Source organism: Podarcis filfolensis (genome assembly GCF_964270895.1).
Source record: "Podarcis filfolensis genome assembly, chromosome: 13".
NCBI classification, from domain to species: domain Eukaryota; kingdom Metazoa; phylum Chordata; class Lepidosauria; order Squamata; family Lacertidae; genus Podarcis; species Podarcis filfolensis.
The window spans coordinates 2,985,097-3,003,699 of NC_139615.1; the positions used below are offsets into that span (position 1 = coordinate 2,985,097).

Genomic DNA, 18,603 nt, shown 5'->3' on the forward strand with positions numbered 1-18,603 from the left:
TTTGGCAAATTCACAGAGGAGGAGAGGCCGTTATCAATGGTATCAGCTCTCTCTTGACATTTTTGAACAGGGTCTGATATTGTGTGGTAGACTGCTCTAGAATTGGAGGCTCCACTAAGCCATCTATTAACTGACAGCTATTGGGTGGGTGGGGGACGCGGGTGGCGCTGTGGGTTAAACCACAGAGCCTAGGGCTTGCCGATCAGAAGGTCGGCGGTTCGAATCCCCGCAATGATGGGGTGAGCTCCCGTTGCTCGGTCCCTGCTCCTGCCAACCTAGCAGTTCAAAAGCACGTCAAAGGGCAAGTAGATAAATAGGTATCGCTCCGGCGGGAAGGTAAACGGCGTTTCCATGCGCTGCTCTGGTTTGCGAGATGAGCGCCGCAACCCCAGAGTCGGCCACAACTGGACCTAATGGTCAGGGGTCCCTTTACCTTTACCTATTGGGTGGGTAGAAAAGGAAGGATTCTGACCATGTACGTTTCCGAGCACAATTCAAAGTGTTGGTGCTGACCTTTAAAGCCCTAAACGGCCTCGGTCCAGCATACCTGAAGGAGCGTCTCCACCCCCATCATTCTGCCCGGACGCTGAGGTCCAGCGCCGAGGGCCTTCTGGCGGTTCCCTCATTGCGAGAAGCAAAGCTACAGGGAACCAGGCAGAGGGCCTTCTCGGTAGTGGCGCCCGCCCTGTGGAACACCCTTCCAGCAGATGTCAAAGCGATAAACAACTACCTGACATTCAGAAGACATCTTAAGGCAGCCCTGTTCAGGGAAGTTTTTAACGTGTGATATTTTAGTGTATTTTTGGTTTCTATGGAAGCTGCCCAGAGTGGCTGGGGAGGCCCAGCCAGATGGGCGGGGTATAAAAAATGTATTATTATTATTATTATTATTATTATTATTATTATTATTATGTTGGGTCAGGCCAAAGGTCTTTCTATCTTGCATCTCTGATGCTTAACATGGCCAGGCTTGGGCCTGGGTTCAAATCCCCACTCAGCCATGAAGCTCACACAGGCAAATCGCAACCTCTCATGCATCCCTACCCAACAGGGTTGTCGCAAGGGTGGAATGGGCTTGTTTGGGGTTTCTCTGGAGGAAAGGCAGGATATAACGTAACGCTAAAGGTAAAGGGACCCCTGACCATTAGGTCCAGTCGTGGCCGACTCTGGGGTTGTGGCGCTCATCTCGCTTTATTGGCCAAGGGAGCCGGTGTACAGCTTCCGGGTCATGTGGCCAGCAGGACTAAGCTGCTTCTGGCGAACCAGAGCAGCGCACGGAAACACCATTTACCTTCCTGCCGGAGCAGTACCTATTTATCTACTTGCACTTTGAGGTGCTTTCGAACTGCTAGGTTGGCAGGAGCAGGGACCGAGCAACGGGAGCTCACTCCGTCACGGGGATTCAAACCAGCAACCTTCTGATCAGCAAGTCCTAGGCTCTGTGGTTTAACCCACAGCGCCACCCTTGTCCCAAACGTAATACTAGACGACCTTAAATTGTCCTTTTTGTGGTGGGCAGAAAAGCCCAGAGGAAAAGAAAGAGGGAGAGAGAAAGGGGTGGGAAAGAAAGAGGGTGGGAAGGGTGGCCCCACCCACTTTGGGCTGCGGCCCCACCCACTCCTTGAAAGCGGCCCCCAATAGATGGGATGCGGCCCTCGACAGGTTCCCCCACCCCTGAAATAAAGAAGCAAACAGCCCAGCAACGACGGCTCGGCTCAGATGCAACTGGGAACGTCCCAGGTCCAGAGGGCGGCTGTCCAACAGGTAGAGAAGCAAAGGAACTGGAGTCGGAGGGGTGAAAACGTACCACTCCCCCGCCAGGTGTGCTCCACTCGGCGCGATGCACGACCCCAAAGCAGCCGTCGCCCAGCCGCTCCCGGATCCGTAGGTCCCACTCGCTGATCAGGCATTTGAGAGAGGCGTCGGCGTCGGCACGGGGGGTCGGGCAGGGCTGGGCTGGGCTGGGGGCTTCGTTGCTCTCGGGCATCCGTGTCCCGGTGAACATCTATGTCAGAAATAAGAAAGGGAATTACCAACGGCGGAAGAATGGCAAGAGAAGGTGATGGACGATGCGGAACTGGCAAAGCCGACGGGCAAAATCGGAAACCAGAGCGACCAAACGTTTAAATGGAGCAAATCTATTCAGTATTTGGACCGTCACTGTAAACATATAAAGATGCGTTTCGGAGAGAATGAAGTAAATTTATTCAAAATTTAGACCATCACTGTAAACATATAAAGACACATTTCAGAGAGAATGGAGTAGATTTATTCAAAATTTAGACTATCACTGTAAACATATAAAGACACGTTTCAGAGACAATGGAGTAAATTTATTCAATATTTAGAACGTCTCTGTAAACATATAAAGACACTTTTCAGAGAGAATGGAGTAAATTTATTCAATATTTAGACGATCACTGTCAACATATAAAGACACTAGCAGGACTGAGATAAAAGTCACAACGTTTAAAACAGGGGTGCCCAATTTTTTTCAAAGATGAAATTGTTTAAAATTGTTGAGTCAAGATATTAACTGATATGCATGAAATTTCAGATTTAGCTATATACAGTGGTGCCCCGCAAGACGAACGCCTCGCAAGACGAAAAACCCGCTAGACGAAAGGGTTTTCCGTTTTTCGATGTGCTTCGCAAGACGAATTTCCCTATGGGCTTCCTTCGCAAGACGAAAGCCCATAGGGAAATCTCCAGGACAGCGGGGAAGCGCAGCGCGTCTTCCCCACTGTCCTCGGACCTCCTCCGAAGGCTGGCGGTGGGGCGGAGAGACCTTCTCCCGCCGCCAGCCTTCGGAAGGCTCCTCCGAAGGCTGGCAGTGGGGCGGAGAGACCTTCTCCCCGCGCCAGCCTTCGGATGGCTGTCCTGAAGACTTGCGGTGGGAGGAGGGTTTTCCTCCCCACCGCCAACATTCAGAAGGCTGTTCTGAATGTTGGCGGTGGGGAGGAAAAACCCTCCTCCCACCGCAAGCCCCGGGAACAGAGGAGAAGTGCTGCGCGCCTTCCCCTCTGTTCCCGGACCTGTCCTGAAGGCTTGCGGTGGGGAGAAAAGCCCTTCTCCGCACCGCCAGCCTGGCAAGCGGTCTCCATAGGAACGCATTAATTGATTTTCAATGCATTCCTATGGGAAACCGTGCTTCGCAAGACGAAAAACTCGCAAGAAGAAAAAACTTGCGGAACGAATTAATTTCGTCTTGCGAGGCACCACTGTAATCCCTAGTGTAGTAAGGTAAGACCTTTGGAGCAGGCATTTTTTTATAAAAAAAAAATTATGAACCACCCTACTGGGTAGGTCCGCCTTACAACAGAAACTTCTTTTAATCATTGAGACTCAGCTGCGGATGTGTGGTTCGCGGGGCAGGAGATTTCAGGAAGAAGGACACACCGATGTCCATTCAAATCTAACTTCACGCCCTCAAGTGGTGGTGCAAAGAATTACACTTCCTGTTTTGCCAGGAAGGAGGGGCAGCCATCTTTGTCCCTGGACTGGCCTAACTCGATTTATTTCCAATTTATGACCGTGACCCTAATATTTGTGTGTTTCTTCAAGGCAGGAAGAAAATACCCACCTTATAGACCCAGGACATGGGGCGCTGGCCTTGAGGTTTCCTCCTCTTCAAGGCTTCCTCCAACCGTCTCTGTCCTAAAGGAGAGGGATGAAATCTCGATCTCAAATTATTGCAAATTATGAGCCTTGGCGCCAATTTGGCTTTTTTGGCCTAACTGATGCTAGGGTGAATTTGATTTAAATCAAATCAGTTAAATCACTAGTCACTAAGACAGTTACAGATAGGTAGCCGTGTTGGTCTGCCATAGTCAAAACAAAATTCTTTTCCTTCCAGTAGCACCTTAAAGACCAACTAAGTTAGTTCTTGGTATGAGCTTTCGTGTGCATGCACACTTCTTCAGATACACTGAAACAGAAGTTGCCAGATCCTTCTATATAGTGAATCCTTATCTCATTATAGTGAATCCTTATCTCATTATACATGACAAAGCCATTTTCCACCTTCTCACCCCTTGCTTTTTCCTGTAAGACCTATTGCAGTCGTTAAGAGTCGTCAACAGGCTCATCACAGCTATCTGCCAATCACCCATTCCCACCGCCCTTCTGAGTAATACCCCTCCCCACCTTCTCACTATATAGAAGGATCTGGCAACTTCTGTTTCAGTGTATCTGAAGAAGTGTGCATGCACACGAAAGCTCATACCAAGAACTAACTTAGTTGGTCTTTAAGGTGCTACTGGAAGGATTTTTTTTTTTTTTTTTTTTGTAGTCACTAAGACGTGATTTAAATCATTTTACACAAAGGTTCAACCTTGCTGGCACCCTCTTAAAATTTACAACCAGAGGAAGGTTTCGTTTTTTGGAATAATAAACTTTCAGAGTAGTTTTTACAGTTATATCAAAAATTACTGATTTGGTTATACTGTTAGAAATGCAAAGACAGGTAATGATGAAATTATTGCTTATATTTGGACAACTTTTCTGCTGTACTTTACTGGAAGGAGAAAAACAATCATTCCCTTCATAACAATTTAAACAATTTATTTAACTAAAGCAATAACATTATAGCATATGTATCCATGCTTGTTAACTGATGCGGTTAAACGTTTTTTTTTTTTTTAAAAACCAACTTAGACTGAGTTTTAGCACACAGCGCCACCCGCGTCCCTAGTAGCACCTTAGAGACCAACTAAGTTTGTTCTTGGTGTAAGCTTTCATGTGTATGCACACTTCTTCAGATACCATGCACACAAAAGCGTATATCAAGAACAAACTTAATTGGTCTCTAAGGTGCTATACACACACACACACACACACACACACACACACACACACATTGATTGGATTTGGGCCCAGTCCACTGTCCCTCAGACCTTGTGGGGGGCCGGACTATATTTTGAAGGGGTGAAAATAATGAACGAATTCTTATGCCCCACAAATAACCCAGAGATGCATTTAAAATAAAAGCACACCTTCTAGTCATGTAAAAACACGCTGATTCCCAGACCATCCGTGGGCCGGATTGAGAAGGCGATTGGGCCGGATCCAGCCCCTGGGCCTTAGTTTTCCTACCCGTGAACTGTCTGAGGTGTTCAGACCACCTTCATTCCCGTCTCCCAATTAACCTCCGTCTCCAAGTGCTACCACCATGACATCACCACGGACTTCCCCCGGTGACATCACCACCCGAAGCAGCCTCATCAACACGCCCCCCTCCCAAAAATAAACCCTGTTGCACCATCACACATGAACTACCTGGGCGCCCCATGCCAATGCGTTCCAGATCCGCGGGTTTGACGTAATCGAAATGTCCCGGACGGGTGACGTGGAGCTCGTTGCGGATTTTGCCGTAAAACTGCTCCAGCTGGATTTCGGACAGCAGCTGGAGCAGCCAGTCGGTGCCGTCGTCTGGCGCCATGACAGCACCTGGTGGGTTTTTTAAACAGGACCCGGTGGTTAGCCAAAAAAATAAAAAATAAAAATCTCAATTTAAAGATACCCTACTGTTTGGTTATTTAGAGGATTAGTGCCAAAAGAATGGATGCTTTTGAATTCTGGTGCTGGAGGAGACTCTTGAGAGTCCCATGGATTGCGAGAAGATCAAACCTCTCCATTTTGAAGGAGATCAGCCCTGAGTGCTCACTGGAAGGACAGAACCTGAAGCTGAGGCTCCAAGACTTTGGCCACCTCCTGAGAAGAGAAGACTCCCTGGAAAAGACCCTGATGCTGGGAAAGATGGAGGGCACAAGGAGGAGGGGACGACAGAGGACGAGATGGTGGGACAGTGTTCTCGAAGGGACCAGCATGAGTTTGACCAACTGCGGGAGGCAGTGGAAGACAGGGGTGCCTGGTGTGCTCTGGTCCAGGGGGTCACGAAGAGTCGGACACGACTAAACGACTAAACAACAACAGTGCCAAAAAAAGGCTCTCAGAGCTGCTTACATGCAATCGAAAGAAGACAGTCTGAAAAGAGACACGGCACACAAGGAAAAAGGTACAGGGAGGGAAGAGGAAAAACAAAACGCAGACGCTAATTTCTAGACAGTTGTTCTTGTATCGACTGGCTGGTGCCGTCCTGGCCTGGCCTGGTGGAACCGAGGAAGCCTGAAGGAATGAAACCCTTTCCCAACGCTGCAATATCCTTTCTGGTGTGAGGCAACCAGAACGGTAGACAGTATTTCAAGTCTGGCCACCCTTGCTATATCGGCAGATTAATTTTCAATTATTTTCCTGGCATGGAATTTGCCTTCATCACAGGGTCTTTTTTCCTGGTCAGTCACCTTGGGTTTTTAAAAATCCATTTGGGCCTCCTCCTACTGAGCGTAGCTTGACTCACTCACTCGAGTCATCATTTCCTGCAGTGAGTTTGCTCTCAGCCTATGGCCTAAATGCTGCTGATTGATCTGGAAAGAGTCACTGGGTTAACTCCTCCTCCCTAGGCAGAATGGATTAAAGATTCAGGTCAGCTGCATCGAAAGCAAATTCCGACTGCCGCCATTCAAACCCGCAGCCGATATCCACCTTCATTCTTTTGGGGCGGGAATCATATAATTACAGAGCTGGAAGGGACCCCGAGAGAGTCATCATTCGAATCCAGTCCCCTGGAAACACAGGAATTGCAGCTGACGAATCCCAGAAAATAAAATCCTTATTCTCACGAACAGTTTTTGCAAACTCCAAAAGGCCTTTCTCTGCGGCTACGATTTCCCCTAGGGCCACGGGTGAATGGCAGCCAGAAATTCAACAGGTGTAGAAGCAAACACTAAGCCAGGCATAGGCAGACTCGGCCCCCCAGATGTTTTGGGACTACAACTCCCATGATCCCTAGCTAACAGGACCAGTGGTCAGGGATGATGGGAACAGTAGTCCCAAAACATCTGGAGGGCTGAGTTTGCCTAGGCCTGCGCTAAGCGACGCCTCCCTGCCGAATTTCCCCTTGCCGCCCAGTTGCGTTCCCGAAAACTGGTCCTCCAACCCGGCGACCAGGGCCCCTAAGACCAGCTGCACCTGTGTGATGGCTGCCTGACCTCTTTACCGGCGTGTGTGTGAAGAGAAGGAAGAGAATCTGAACCGCCAAGAGCGGTTCAACCTGGCCAAACCTGTTTCTGCTGGGGGAGGATTTCAGCCGGCGAGATAGGAGTGGTCGGCCTCCCAGGCTGCTGGGGAGACACCCGGACTCCTGGGTTCCTCGCAGGCGAGGGGTGAACCTGGGAAGCTCGACTCGCCCTGGGGGGGTTTCCCTTTCCTTTTTCTAACTTGGGTGTTTCCAGATCAGCCGGGAATGGCAGAAAAGCCTTGCTCATCTGCAGGCGAGACAATAGAGTCAGCCTGAGGGGCTGGAGAAGAAAATGAGTTGTCAGCGGGTTCAGACACCCCAAAATAAGCAATGGGGCAAGGGAGTTGGGTCCTATGGATGGCGGCTAACAGATTGAGGCTGAATCCTGACCAGACAGAAGTACTGTTTTGGGGGGACAGGAGGTGGGCAGGTGTGGGGGACTCCCTGGTCCTGAATGGGGTCACTGTGCCCCTGAAGGACCAGGTGCGCAGCCTGGGAGTCATTTTGGACTCACTGCTGTCCATGGAGGCACAGGTCAGTTCTGTGTCCAGGGCAGCTGTCTACCAGCTCCATCTGGTGAGCAGGATGAGACCCTATCTGCCCGCAGACTGTCTGGCCAGAGTGGTGCATGCTCTGGTTATCTCCCGCTTGGACTACTGCAATGCGCTCTACGTGGGGCTACCTTTGAAGGGGACCCAGAAACTGCAATTAATCCAGAATGCGGCAGCCAGACTGGTGACTGGGAGTGGCCACCGAGACCACATAACACCGGTCCTGAAAGATCTTCACTGGCTCCCAGGATGTTTCTGAGCACAATTCAAAGTGTCGGTGCTGACCTTGAAAGCCCTAAACGGCCTCAAAGGCCCAGTAGACCTGAAGGAGCGTCTCCACCCCCATCGTTCAGCCTGGACACTGAGGTCCAGCTCCGAGAGCCTTCTGGCGGTTCCCTCATTGCGAGAAGCCAAGTTACAGGGAACCAGGCAGAGGGCCTTCTCGGTGGTGGCGCCCGCCCTGTGGAATGCCCTCCCACCAGATGTCAAAGAGAAAAATAACTACCAGACTTTTAGAAGACATCTGAAGGCAGCTCTGTTTAGGGAAGCTTTTAATGTTTAATAGGTTATTGTATTTTAGTGTTTTGTTGGAAGCCGCCCAGAGTGGCTGGGGAAACCCAGCCAGATGGGTGGGGTATAAATTATTATTATTATTATTATTATTATTATTATTATTATTAATAATAATAATAATATTACTATGGGAGCCAGGGGTCCCTAGCAATGGGCTCAGGTGGTGGGCGGCAGCAGAAGAGAAAGGAGTAGCATAGAGGTTAGGAGCAGGGGTCAGCAGGGGGCCGGTCTACTGTCCCTCAGACCTTGTGGGGGGCCGGACTATATTTTGCAAAAGAAAAAAAATGAATGAATTCCTATGCCCCACAAATAACCCAGAGATGCATTTTAAATAGAAGCACACATTCTGCTCATGTAAAAACACGCTGATTCCCAGAATTGGCAGACAAAATTAATGGACTTTGCAGAATTGGACAAAATGACAGGAAGGATTCGAAACCTGCGGGACGAGAGATTCACAGAAGATTGGAAGGAGTATATGAACTATTTGAAGAGCAATTGTGACCAACAAATTACGCTAGTAGGACTACAAGAAGTTTTGTAAGGAGAAATATACGAAGCGTTACAAAGTAGATAAAGACAGAGATATTGGTTATGAGTTTTAAATGTAAGAGGGAAAGTAAGGAATGCATACTAAGAGATTAGACTGGAAAATTTTCAGACAGGACTGATGGAAGTAAAAAAAAATCGATTAAGATGTAAAAGTATGTTTAGTTACTGTTGAAAATGGTATGTTAAAAAACTAATAAAAAATTATATAAAAAAACACAAAAACACGCCGATTCCCGGACCGTCCGTAGGCTGGATTGAGAAGGCGATTGGGCCGGATCCGTCCCCCGGCTCTTAGTTTGCCTACCCATGGGTTAGGGTGTCGGAGTGGGAGAGACCTGGGTGCGAATCTCCCCCACTCCTCACGAAGCTCGCTGTCTGGGACCCCGGGGTCCTCTCTCAGCCTAGAACCTACCTCTCAGGGTCGTTGTTGATATCGCTTGAAGGGTGGGAGAAGCACACACGCCACTTTGAGCTCTCCGGGTCGAGGGAAAAAGTAGGATCCAAATGCGATAAATAAATGAGGGGGTGCAGGGAATCAGCCCCCCAGACCCCCAAAATTAACCTTGCCCCCCCAAAAGTGGGGGATATCCCCTTCCCAGTTCCCTCAAAGGGGAAAATTCAGCCAGACAAACATTCTGATCAGAGATCAAAGAGCTGGAAGGGAACCTAGGGTTCATCTAGTCTAACCCGCTGCAATGCATTTCTGCACCTCTGTGCTGAGGTTGTGGTGGTAGAGGAACAACACCTGTTGGACATCCACCTGCCGCCCGGGTCTTAAAGGCACCAAGCAGTGCTAGCAAAAATTATTATTTTTAAAATGGGCTTTTAAGTACAGAGGGGAAGCTTTGGAGTGTCTTCTGGGGACGCAGGACTCCTGGGTTCTTTCTAAAGATTCTTCCTCTCCTCCGAGCCGCTAGCCACCCTCTTCCTTGTCCCACCCTCTCCCTCGGTTGTCCAAACCAGCTCCTGTCCGGAGCACCTCTGTGGCCCCACCCTGTGCCGCAACGTCAAAGTCCAAACCGTGAGCAAATATTGACAAGATGCGCGGCGGCGGACTCAGAGTAAGCCGGCCGCCCAAAAGTCATAAAAAGCTAAAACGTCTGTCAAACTTCAGAGATCCGCAGGCTGCCCAGACCCCGATCCCATTATCGTTTGTTTATTTATTGGTTGCGTTTTTAAATCACACCTTTTATCTCAAAGAAGCCCGTGGCGGAATACATGATTTCTCCCCTCCCTAACAACAAGCCTGCGATGTAGTTTAGGCTGAGAGGCAGCGAAGGGCCGAGGTCAGCTTTGTGGCCAAGTGGGGATTCGAACGCAGCTCCCCCCCAGGTCCCTGTCCGACACTCTAACCACTAGACGACACTGCCTCTCACTGATTTTAGCCGCCTTATGGTAATAAAAGTGGCGCAAAGCTGGCCAAGGGGTGGTTTCTGGCCCCCTTCCCGCCTCCATCACTACCTAGTTTCAAAAGCATTCTTGGCAAAGGGGGCGTCCCCATTTGTTTGGACTGCTGCCATGCGCTCTACATGGGGCTACCTTTGAAGGTGACTCGGAAACTTAATGGCCGAATAATCGTGTGATTGAACAGATCTCTAAATTGCAGCCTGGGAGTCATTTTGGACTCACAGCTGTCCATGGAGGCACAGGTCAATTCTGTGTCTAGGGCAGCTGTTTACCGGCTCCATCTGGTACGCAGGATGAGACCCTCCCTGCCCGCAGACTGTCTCACCAGAGTGGCGCATGCTCTGGTTATCTCTCGCTTGGACTACTGCCATGCGCTCTACGTGGGGCTACCTTTGAAGGTGACCCGGAAACTGCAACTAATCCAGAATGCGGCAGCCAGACTGGGGACTGGGAGCAGCTGCCAAGACCACATAACACCGGTCCTGAAAGACCTACATTGGCTCCCAGTACGTTTCCGAGCACAATTCAAAGTGTTGGCGCTGACATTTAAAGCCCTAAACGGCCTCAGTCCTGTATACCTGAAGGAGTGTCTCCACCCCATCGTTCTGCCCGGACGCTGAGGTCCAGTTCTGAGGACCTTCTGGCGGTTCCCTCCCTGCGAGAAGCCAACTTACAGGGAACCAGGCAGAGGGCCTTCTGGGTGGTGGCGCCCGCCCTGCGGAACGCCCTCCCGTCAGGAGTCAAGGAAATAAACAACTACCTGACTTTTAGAAGACATCTGAAGGCAGCCCTGTTTAGGGAAGCTTTAAACGTTTGACATTTTATTATTATTATTATATGTTGGAAGCTGCCCAGAGTGGCTGGAAAAACCCAGACAGATGGGCAATGTATGAATATATATATATATATATCAGGGACGTCCATATCCCAATAGACTGCGATCTATTCACAGTATAAAAAATCTGGCAGTGATCTACCCATTGTTGTTAAACAGGCATAGGCAAACTCAGCCCTCCAGATGTTTTTGGGACTATTGTTCCCATCATCCCTGACCACTGGTCCTGCTAGCTAGGGATCATGGGAGTTGTAGTCCCAAAACATCTGGAGGGCCGAATTTGCCTATGCCTGTCGTAAAAAGATGGGAGTGATCTACCCAAAGTTGTAGAGCTTTTTTTTTAGTAGGACAAAGTTTGTTTGTTTTTTGCATTTTTTGCAAGGAGATCGCTGAGGGGCCAGAGATCAACCAGGATCTATCAGGAACGCCCTGCGATCTACCTGTTGGACATGCTTGATATACCGTATTTTTCGCTCTATAAGACGCACCAGACCACAAGACACACCTAGTTTTTGGAGGAGGAAAACAAGAAAAAAAATATTCTGAATCCCAGAACAGCAAGAGGGATTGCTGCGCAGTGAAAGCAGCAATCCCTCTTGCTGTTCTGGCTTCTGGGATAGCTGCGCAGCCTGCATTCGCTCCGTAAGACGCACACACATTTCTCCTTACTTTTTAGGAGAGGAAAAGTGACTCTTATAGAGCAAAAAATACGGTATATAAAAAGGCTGCAATGCAGGAAAATTGGAGCGCATTCATTTTGCAGTAGCATAAGAACATAAGAGCCCAGCTGCCGGGTCAAGCCAGTGGCCCACTCCAACCTCCTGTTGTCGCAGTGGCCAACCAGGTACCCCAAAGGGAAACCCACGAGCAGGATTCGAACTCAAGATCCACTCTCCCTTCCTGCAGTTTCCAGCAACTGAAACACCGCAGCCTTCAGCTGTGGAGTCACAGCCATCCTGGCTAGTAGCCATAAAAAGCCCTCTCCTCCTCCAGGAATTTCTCCAGTCCTCTTTTAAAGCCATCCAATTTGGCGGCCGTCCCTGCCTGCTGTGGCAGGGAGTTCCGCAGTTTAACCATGCGCTGAATGAGGTAGTTCGTTTATATGTCCTGAATCTGTCCAGACCTTCAGGTGTCCCGATTTGCCGTGTTATGAGAAAGGGAGAGAGACCTTTCTCTATTCACTCTCTCACGCTATTCACCTGCGTTCTCCCTAAACGAAAAAAGTCCCAAATGCTCTGATCTTTCTTTTTGCAGGTGCAATAGTTTAGCCACATACTGCATGAAGTCCCCCCCCCCTTTTAAAGCAAGGCAGTGGGGTGTTATTTGGTGAGGAGGGGATTGCCTTTGGTTAAAGACATTGGACTCTCCTCCACCAGAAGTTTTAAGCAGAGGTTGGAGGGCCAGAGATTCCTCGGCTGCGATTCCTGCGTTGCAGCAGGTTGGTCTAGATGAACCCTGGGTGCCCCTTCCAACTCTACAATTCCATGGTTCTGCAATTTCGGGTCTGGAGTGTTTTGCAAATGCACCCGCTTTCTTTTCTATCCACCCACCGCATTTGCAAACAGCCGGCTTCTTCCTTCCAAAGCGTTGTTAATTAGATCCGTCAAACAGTTAGCAAAACGTTACGCTAATTCCTTCTATTGTCTGAGGCTCTGCCCACTAACACAATGCAATTCAAATCGACGGAATAAGTATACATCAGTCCTGGGAGCATATGATTTGCAAGGCAAGGTTTGAGCCGGCACCAAACTCTCTCTCTGTCTTTCTTAGTCAAAGGAATATCTGGGCAAACGGTAGGGTTATCTTCACAGAACTGTAAACTTAGAAGGGATCCCAAAGGTCATCCAGCCCAACCCGCTGAAATGCAGGAATCTGCGGAATGTTCCCAGGAGTTTGGGTTACAAATTATGAGGCTGTAACTTTAAAGCGTATGTTTTCCCCCCTCAAAGAATTCTGGGTAATGTAGTTTGCTAAGGGTTGCTGGGCGCTGTAACTCTGTGAGACGTTAAACTACATTGCCCAGAATTCTTTGAGGCGTGTGGCAATGCGCTTTGAGTCTATAGTGATCCCTGTGATTGAATTAAATCAAGGGCTCTTGTGCATGGATCCTGATTGCTGGCTTCAAATTGAAGGATCTGTTAAGCCACTTGTGAGAACAGGATCCTAGGCTGGAAGGGCCTGGGGCCTGATCCTGCAGGGAATGTCACAAAGAGACACCAGAATCGTGCAGGGTTTTTTTTTTCTCCATCTCTCATCGTACTGGAACCCAACAGGTTTGTCCAAGGAAGGCTGGGAAATCCAGAGCGGACAGAAGAAAGTCTTTATATTCACACTGCTGAGAGTTAAACGTTTCCAAGCACAATTCAAAGTGTTGGTGCTGACCTTGAAAGCCCTAAACGGCCTCAAAGGCCCAGTAGACCTGAAGGAGCATCTCCACCCCCATCATTCAGCCCGGACACTGAGGTCCAGCTCCGAGGGCCTTTTGGTGGTTCCCTCCCTGCGAGAAGTGAGGTTACAGGGAACCAGGCAGAGGGCCTTCTCGGTGGTGGCGCCTGCCCTGTGGAACACCCTCCCAGCAGATGTCAAAGAGAAAAATAACTACCAGACTTTTAGAAGACATCTGAAAGCAGCCCTGTTTAGGGAAGCTTTTAATGTTTAATAGGTTATTGTATTTTAATATTCTGTTGGAAGCCGCCCAGAGTGGCTGGGGAAACCCAGCCAGATGGGTGGGGTATAAATAATAAATTATTATTATTATTATTATTAAACTGTGGAACTCGCTGCCTCAAGAGACAGCTGCCTTCTTAGAAACACAGAACCATCGAATTGCAGAGTTGGGATCCCCAACGGCCATCTAGTCTAACCCCGTGCAATGATGGGATCCTGTCCCCTGGGCGGGATCGAACCACCAACCTTCAGCTTAACAGCCAGACGCACAGACCCGCTGAGCCAACTTGGGTGGCTCTCTAAAAGAGGATGAGCCTAGCCGCAGCCACCAGCCATGACGGCTGTGTTTTAAGCTCTGAATGCTGGGGAGAGCACTGATGTTGCTCTCAGGTTCTGCTTGCGTGTATCTGCTTGGCTGCTGCGATAACAGGATTCTGGGCTAGCTAGGCCTCCCCCCTTGGCCTAATCCAGCAGCCTCGTCTTCTGCGCTTATGACACATTATTTTGGCCTGCCTGCTGCGTGCTGCTACCTGCCTGCCTCAGTTCCCTCCCTCCGTCTGCGAAATGGGAACATGAGCAACCGTCGCCCCAGAAAATTTCGTCTCCAAGGGTGTGTGGGTTTGGGATGATGATGATATAGCAACTTAAATGGGCTCCTGTAACCTGCAGCGGCCGGGTGCTTCAAAGTTGGGGAGTCGCTCTCAGGAATAACCCATGAGTGATGCCAGGAAGTCTAACTCTTGCATTAAGACCCAGACATTAATTTTCCTTATTAACGATCCTCCTCCTATTCCCCGGGGGGCAAGCCGGCCGTCTGTTCAGGTGAGCAAAAAGTCGGGAATGGGGATTTCCTGGGTGTTGAGATTCCTGCATTGAAGTGGGGTTGGGATGGATGACCTCTGAGGGTCCCTTTCGACTTTACAATTCTATAAGAGAGAGCGATAAGGAGGAAAGGGGGTCAAAGAAACCAGCTCAGAGGAGGAAGCTGATATAAGTGGGTCAGCCAGTAAGGAGGAGAGAGATGAATGTGCAGAACTCAGCGTGGGTGGAGAAGGAGAAAAAGATCAAGAGAAAAAGAGGAGGAAGAAAAAGTAGGTGATAGACAGAACCATATAAGGGAGGGGCGTAAGCGAGTCAGACAGGTAAGGGGGCAAAGGTTCCCCCATTAAGAAAGGGGCAATCTTACCTGCTGCCCCACAATCCCTCGCTCCTTGGGCGCTCACCTGGATGAAGGAACCTGTGGCGATTTCCTCTCCTCTCCGGATCTTTCTTACTTTCTTCCGTCCGTCCGTTCTTTCTTTCTTTCTGCCTTCTCCTCCTCCTGGCAGTCCCAAGTCTGCTGGGTGTCGGAAGCCCCTCCCTGGGGAGGAGGGAGCTCACCTGGGGCGGGACAGGTGTGAAGCAGGAGGCAGACAGAAACAGGTGGAGCCTCCGCCCTGGAGTGGGCAGGCCCTGGGTGAGTTCACAGGCTCAGCAAAAAGGCCTGCGAGTGCGCCTTCTGAGGACTGGGACATTCGCAGGGAAACCAAAATGCTCGTTTACAAAGCTATTGTACAGTGGAACGAAGATCGTGGCCTCTGGGCCCATCACCTCCTGGCAAATAGAAGGGGGAGAAATGGAGGCAGTGAGAGATTTTACTTTCTTGGGCTCCATGATCACTGCAGATGGCGAAAGCAGCCACAAAATTAAAAGACGCCTGCTTCTTGGGAGAAAAGCAATGACCAACCTAGACAGCATCTTAAAAAGCAGAGACATCACCTTGCCAACAAAGGTCCGTATAGTTAAAGCTATGGTTGTCCCAGTAGTGATGTATGGAAGTGAGAGCTGGACCATCAAGAAGGCTGATGGCCGAAGAATGGATGCTTTTGAATTCTGGTGCTGGAGGAGACTCTTGAGAGTCCCATGGACTGCAAGAAGATCAAACCTCTCCATTCTGAAGGAAATCAGCCCTGAGCGCTCACTGGAAGGACAGATCCTGAAGCTGAGGCTCCAAGACTTTGGCCACTTCATGAGAAGAGACAACTCCCTGGAAAAGACCCTGATGTTGGGGAAGATGGAGGGAACTAGGAGAAGGGGACGGCAGAGGACGAGATGGTGGGACAGTGTTCTTGAAGCTACCAGCATGAGTTTGACCAAACTGCAGGAGGCAGTGGAAGACAGGAGGGCCTGGCGTGCTCTGGTCCAGGGGGTCACGAAGAGGCGGACATGACTAAACAACAACCACAACCTTGGGTTACATACGCTTCAGGTTACAGACTCCGCTAACCCAGAAATAGTACCTCGGGTTAAGAACTTTGCTTCAGGATGAGATCAGAAATTGCGCGGCAGTAGCAGGAGGCCCCATTAGCTAAAGTGGTACCTCAGGTTAAGAACAGTTTCTGGTTAATAATAATAATAATAATAATAATAATAATATATTTATTATTTATACCCCGCCCATCTGGCTGGGTTTCTCCAGCCACTCTGGGCGGCTTCCAACAAAACATTAAAATACAATAACCTATCAAACATTAAAAGCTTCCCTAAACAGGCCTGCCTTCAGATGTCTTCTAAAAGTCTAGTAGTTGTTGTTCTCTTTTGACATCTGGTGGGAGGGCGTTCCACAGGGCGGGTGCCACCACCGAGAAGGCCCTCTGCCTGGTTCCCTGTAACCTCACTTCTCGCAGGGAGGGAACCGCCAGAAGACTCTCAGAGCTGGACCTCAGTGTCCGGCTGAACGATGGAGGTGGAGACGCTCCTTCAGTTAAAGGCCAGGGTTTTGTTTACACCAGGTAAAGTATAGCATTCAGCTTCCAGAGAAATAAATATATAGGAGAGCATGAGACTCTTAATCTCAGGGTCTTGGGTTCGAGATGCACGTAGGGCAAAAGATTCCTGCGTTCCAGGGGGTTGGACTGGATGACCCTCATGGTCCCTTCCATCTACAATTCCCTGATTATTATTTTTTTTTTAAGCACCAAGGGGCTACTCCTTATGTTTGAACAGATACGCTAAGAAAGCAGGTGAGATCTCCCAAGTCACAGAAGGGCGAATAAATGAGATTTGAATTGGGATCAGCAGCAAAAATAAGGGATTTTCATGGCGCAGGTATGTTTGACTGCTGAGCCCCTCTGAGCCAAAGGCAGAAAGCCCAGCCAGCAGCCAAACGAAGCCTCAAACGGTGGTTCCCACAGCGCAGCAACCCGGCAAAGGGGATGCAGCAAGGGAAAGCACCGTCACCTCTCCGCTGGGAAGCGCTGAGCAAAGGCAAGTCCCCAGGCAACGCAGCCGATTTGATCGGCACAAGGCATGCAAGCTCCACCCCCCAGTCGTTCTCAGACTCCTTATTGGGTGAGCAACGCAGCCAAGCAACCCAGTTGAACATGGCCAGCAGGGAGGGAGGGAGAGGAGCTGCTTCCTTTGAAACCCGGGAAATTTAAGGGACATCATCAGTAAGGGACAGCAGCAAGACACGGCGCTGGGGTAAGGGAGTTTCCCGCCAAATAAGGGACGGTTGACAGCTATGGCTCCAGGCCCACAGCTGGGTGGAGATTTGCAAAAGGCCACATCCAACAGCCTGCAGCAACCACCCCCAACCTGGTGCCCCCAGAGGTTTTGGACTACAAGTCCCACCAGCTAATGGGAGGCGAAACCTCGAGAGTACACCAGGTTGGGGAATGCCCCTTCTTCAATGTGAGCAATGAGAGGCAGTATGGTGCAATGGTTATTGCCGGACTAAGACCTGGGAGACTGGGGTTAAAATCCCCACTGGGAAGAGAAAGAAGGTTCTTTTATCCAGTGCTGGATTTACTTATAAGTGAAACAAGCTATAGCTTAGGGCCCCACTCTCTTGGGGGCCCCCAAAAAATTAAAAGGGGAAAAACCTGGATGGACATTTCCAAAATATAATATAAAAAACAAATCAAATAAAACCTACATGCAGAAACAGTGTTTTGTGTTGTGTAGGCTCCTAGGATGTAAGTCACGGGCCCCACTTGCTAGCCTGCTCCCTGAAATATCACGGGTTTGCTCCTTTCTATATATAGGGTGCCTACATTCTGCATGGACTGGTTGCAGGGCAACATGCGCAAATGGCTTGAGATACCTGTTAGGTCCATAAATGACCATAGAGCATATATTCAACCCAAAAAACAGCGACAATTTGTTGTTGGCAAAGGACAGCTGGACATAGAAAGGGCCCCATTACCTTCAGTAGCTTAGGGCCTCATGAAACCTAAATCTGGCCCTGTGTTTATGGTGGGAAATAAACAAGTATCTGACTTCTAGAAGACATCTGAAGGCAGCCCTGTTTAGGGAGGTTTTTAATGACTGATGTTTTAATGTATTTTTAATACATTCCCCAGTGGCTGGGGAAACCCAGCCAGATGGGTGGGGTATAAATAAATTATTATTATTTTATTTTATAATGAATTGAAAAAGATGTTCAAAATGACCTTTGTAAAAAACAACAGCTAGAAACCTCTCTTTGGGGAATTAAAGGGACAGAACTACAGTACCTAAATTGTATAGAAATTTATTTATATATGCTATACTACGGCGGCAAGAAAGCTACTTGCCCAAAAATGGAAAGAAGAAGAAGTCCCAGCAAAGGAAGAACGGATACAAAAACTTATGGAATATGCAGAAATGGTGAAACTTACCTGAAGCATAAGAAATCAAGATAACAAACTTTTTATAAAAGAATGGAAACGGCTTATTGAATATTTACAGATAAATTGCAAACAGATAGAAATATTGACAGGATTATTGTAATAACTTGCAGTTTCATAAGAGTATATATTTAAAGTAGATGAATAAACGAGCAAATTAACTGAATTTGGATATGTAGAAGATATTTAAAAAATAAATTTAAGGAGCCGCAGAAAGAGGGGGAAGGAAGTCAAACTTTGAAATGTTAAAATGTTTGTGAAATTAATGAAATGTACACACCTGAAGAGTAT

The 18,603-nt window shown here is 48.8% G+C and overlaps 1 protein-coding gene across 1 annotated transcript in view; it reads right to left on the reverse strand.

The window, feature by feature from the left end:
* TNK1 (tyrosine kinase non receptor 1) overlaps positions 1-15,043 on the reverse strand; it is a 37,284-nt gene extending 22,241 nt beyond the window's left edge. The window contains exons 1-4 of the mRNA XM_083580928.1: positions 14,887-15,043; positions 5,278-5,448; positions 3,584-3,657; positions 1,808-2,005 (exon numbers count right to left, since the gene is read on the reverse strand). Of these exons, the coding sequence (XP_083437054.1) occupies positions 1,808-2,005; positions 3,584-3,657; positions 5,278-5,440 (435 nt within the window). The 5' untranslated portion in view covers positions 5,441-5,448; positions 14,887-15,043. The remainder of the gene's footprint in view (positions 1-1,807; positions 2,006-3,583; positions 3,658-5,277; positions 5,449-14,886) is intronic.
* Between the last annotated feature and the right edge of the window lie 3,560 nt (positions 15,044-18,603).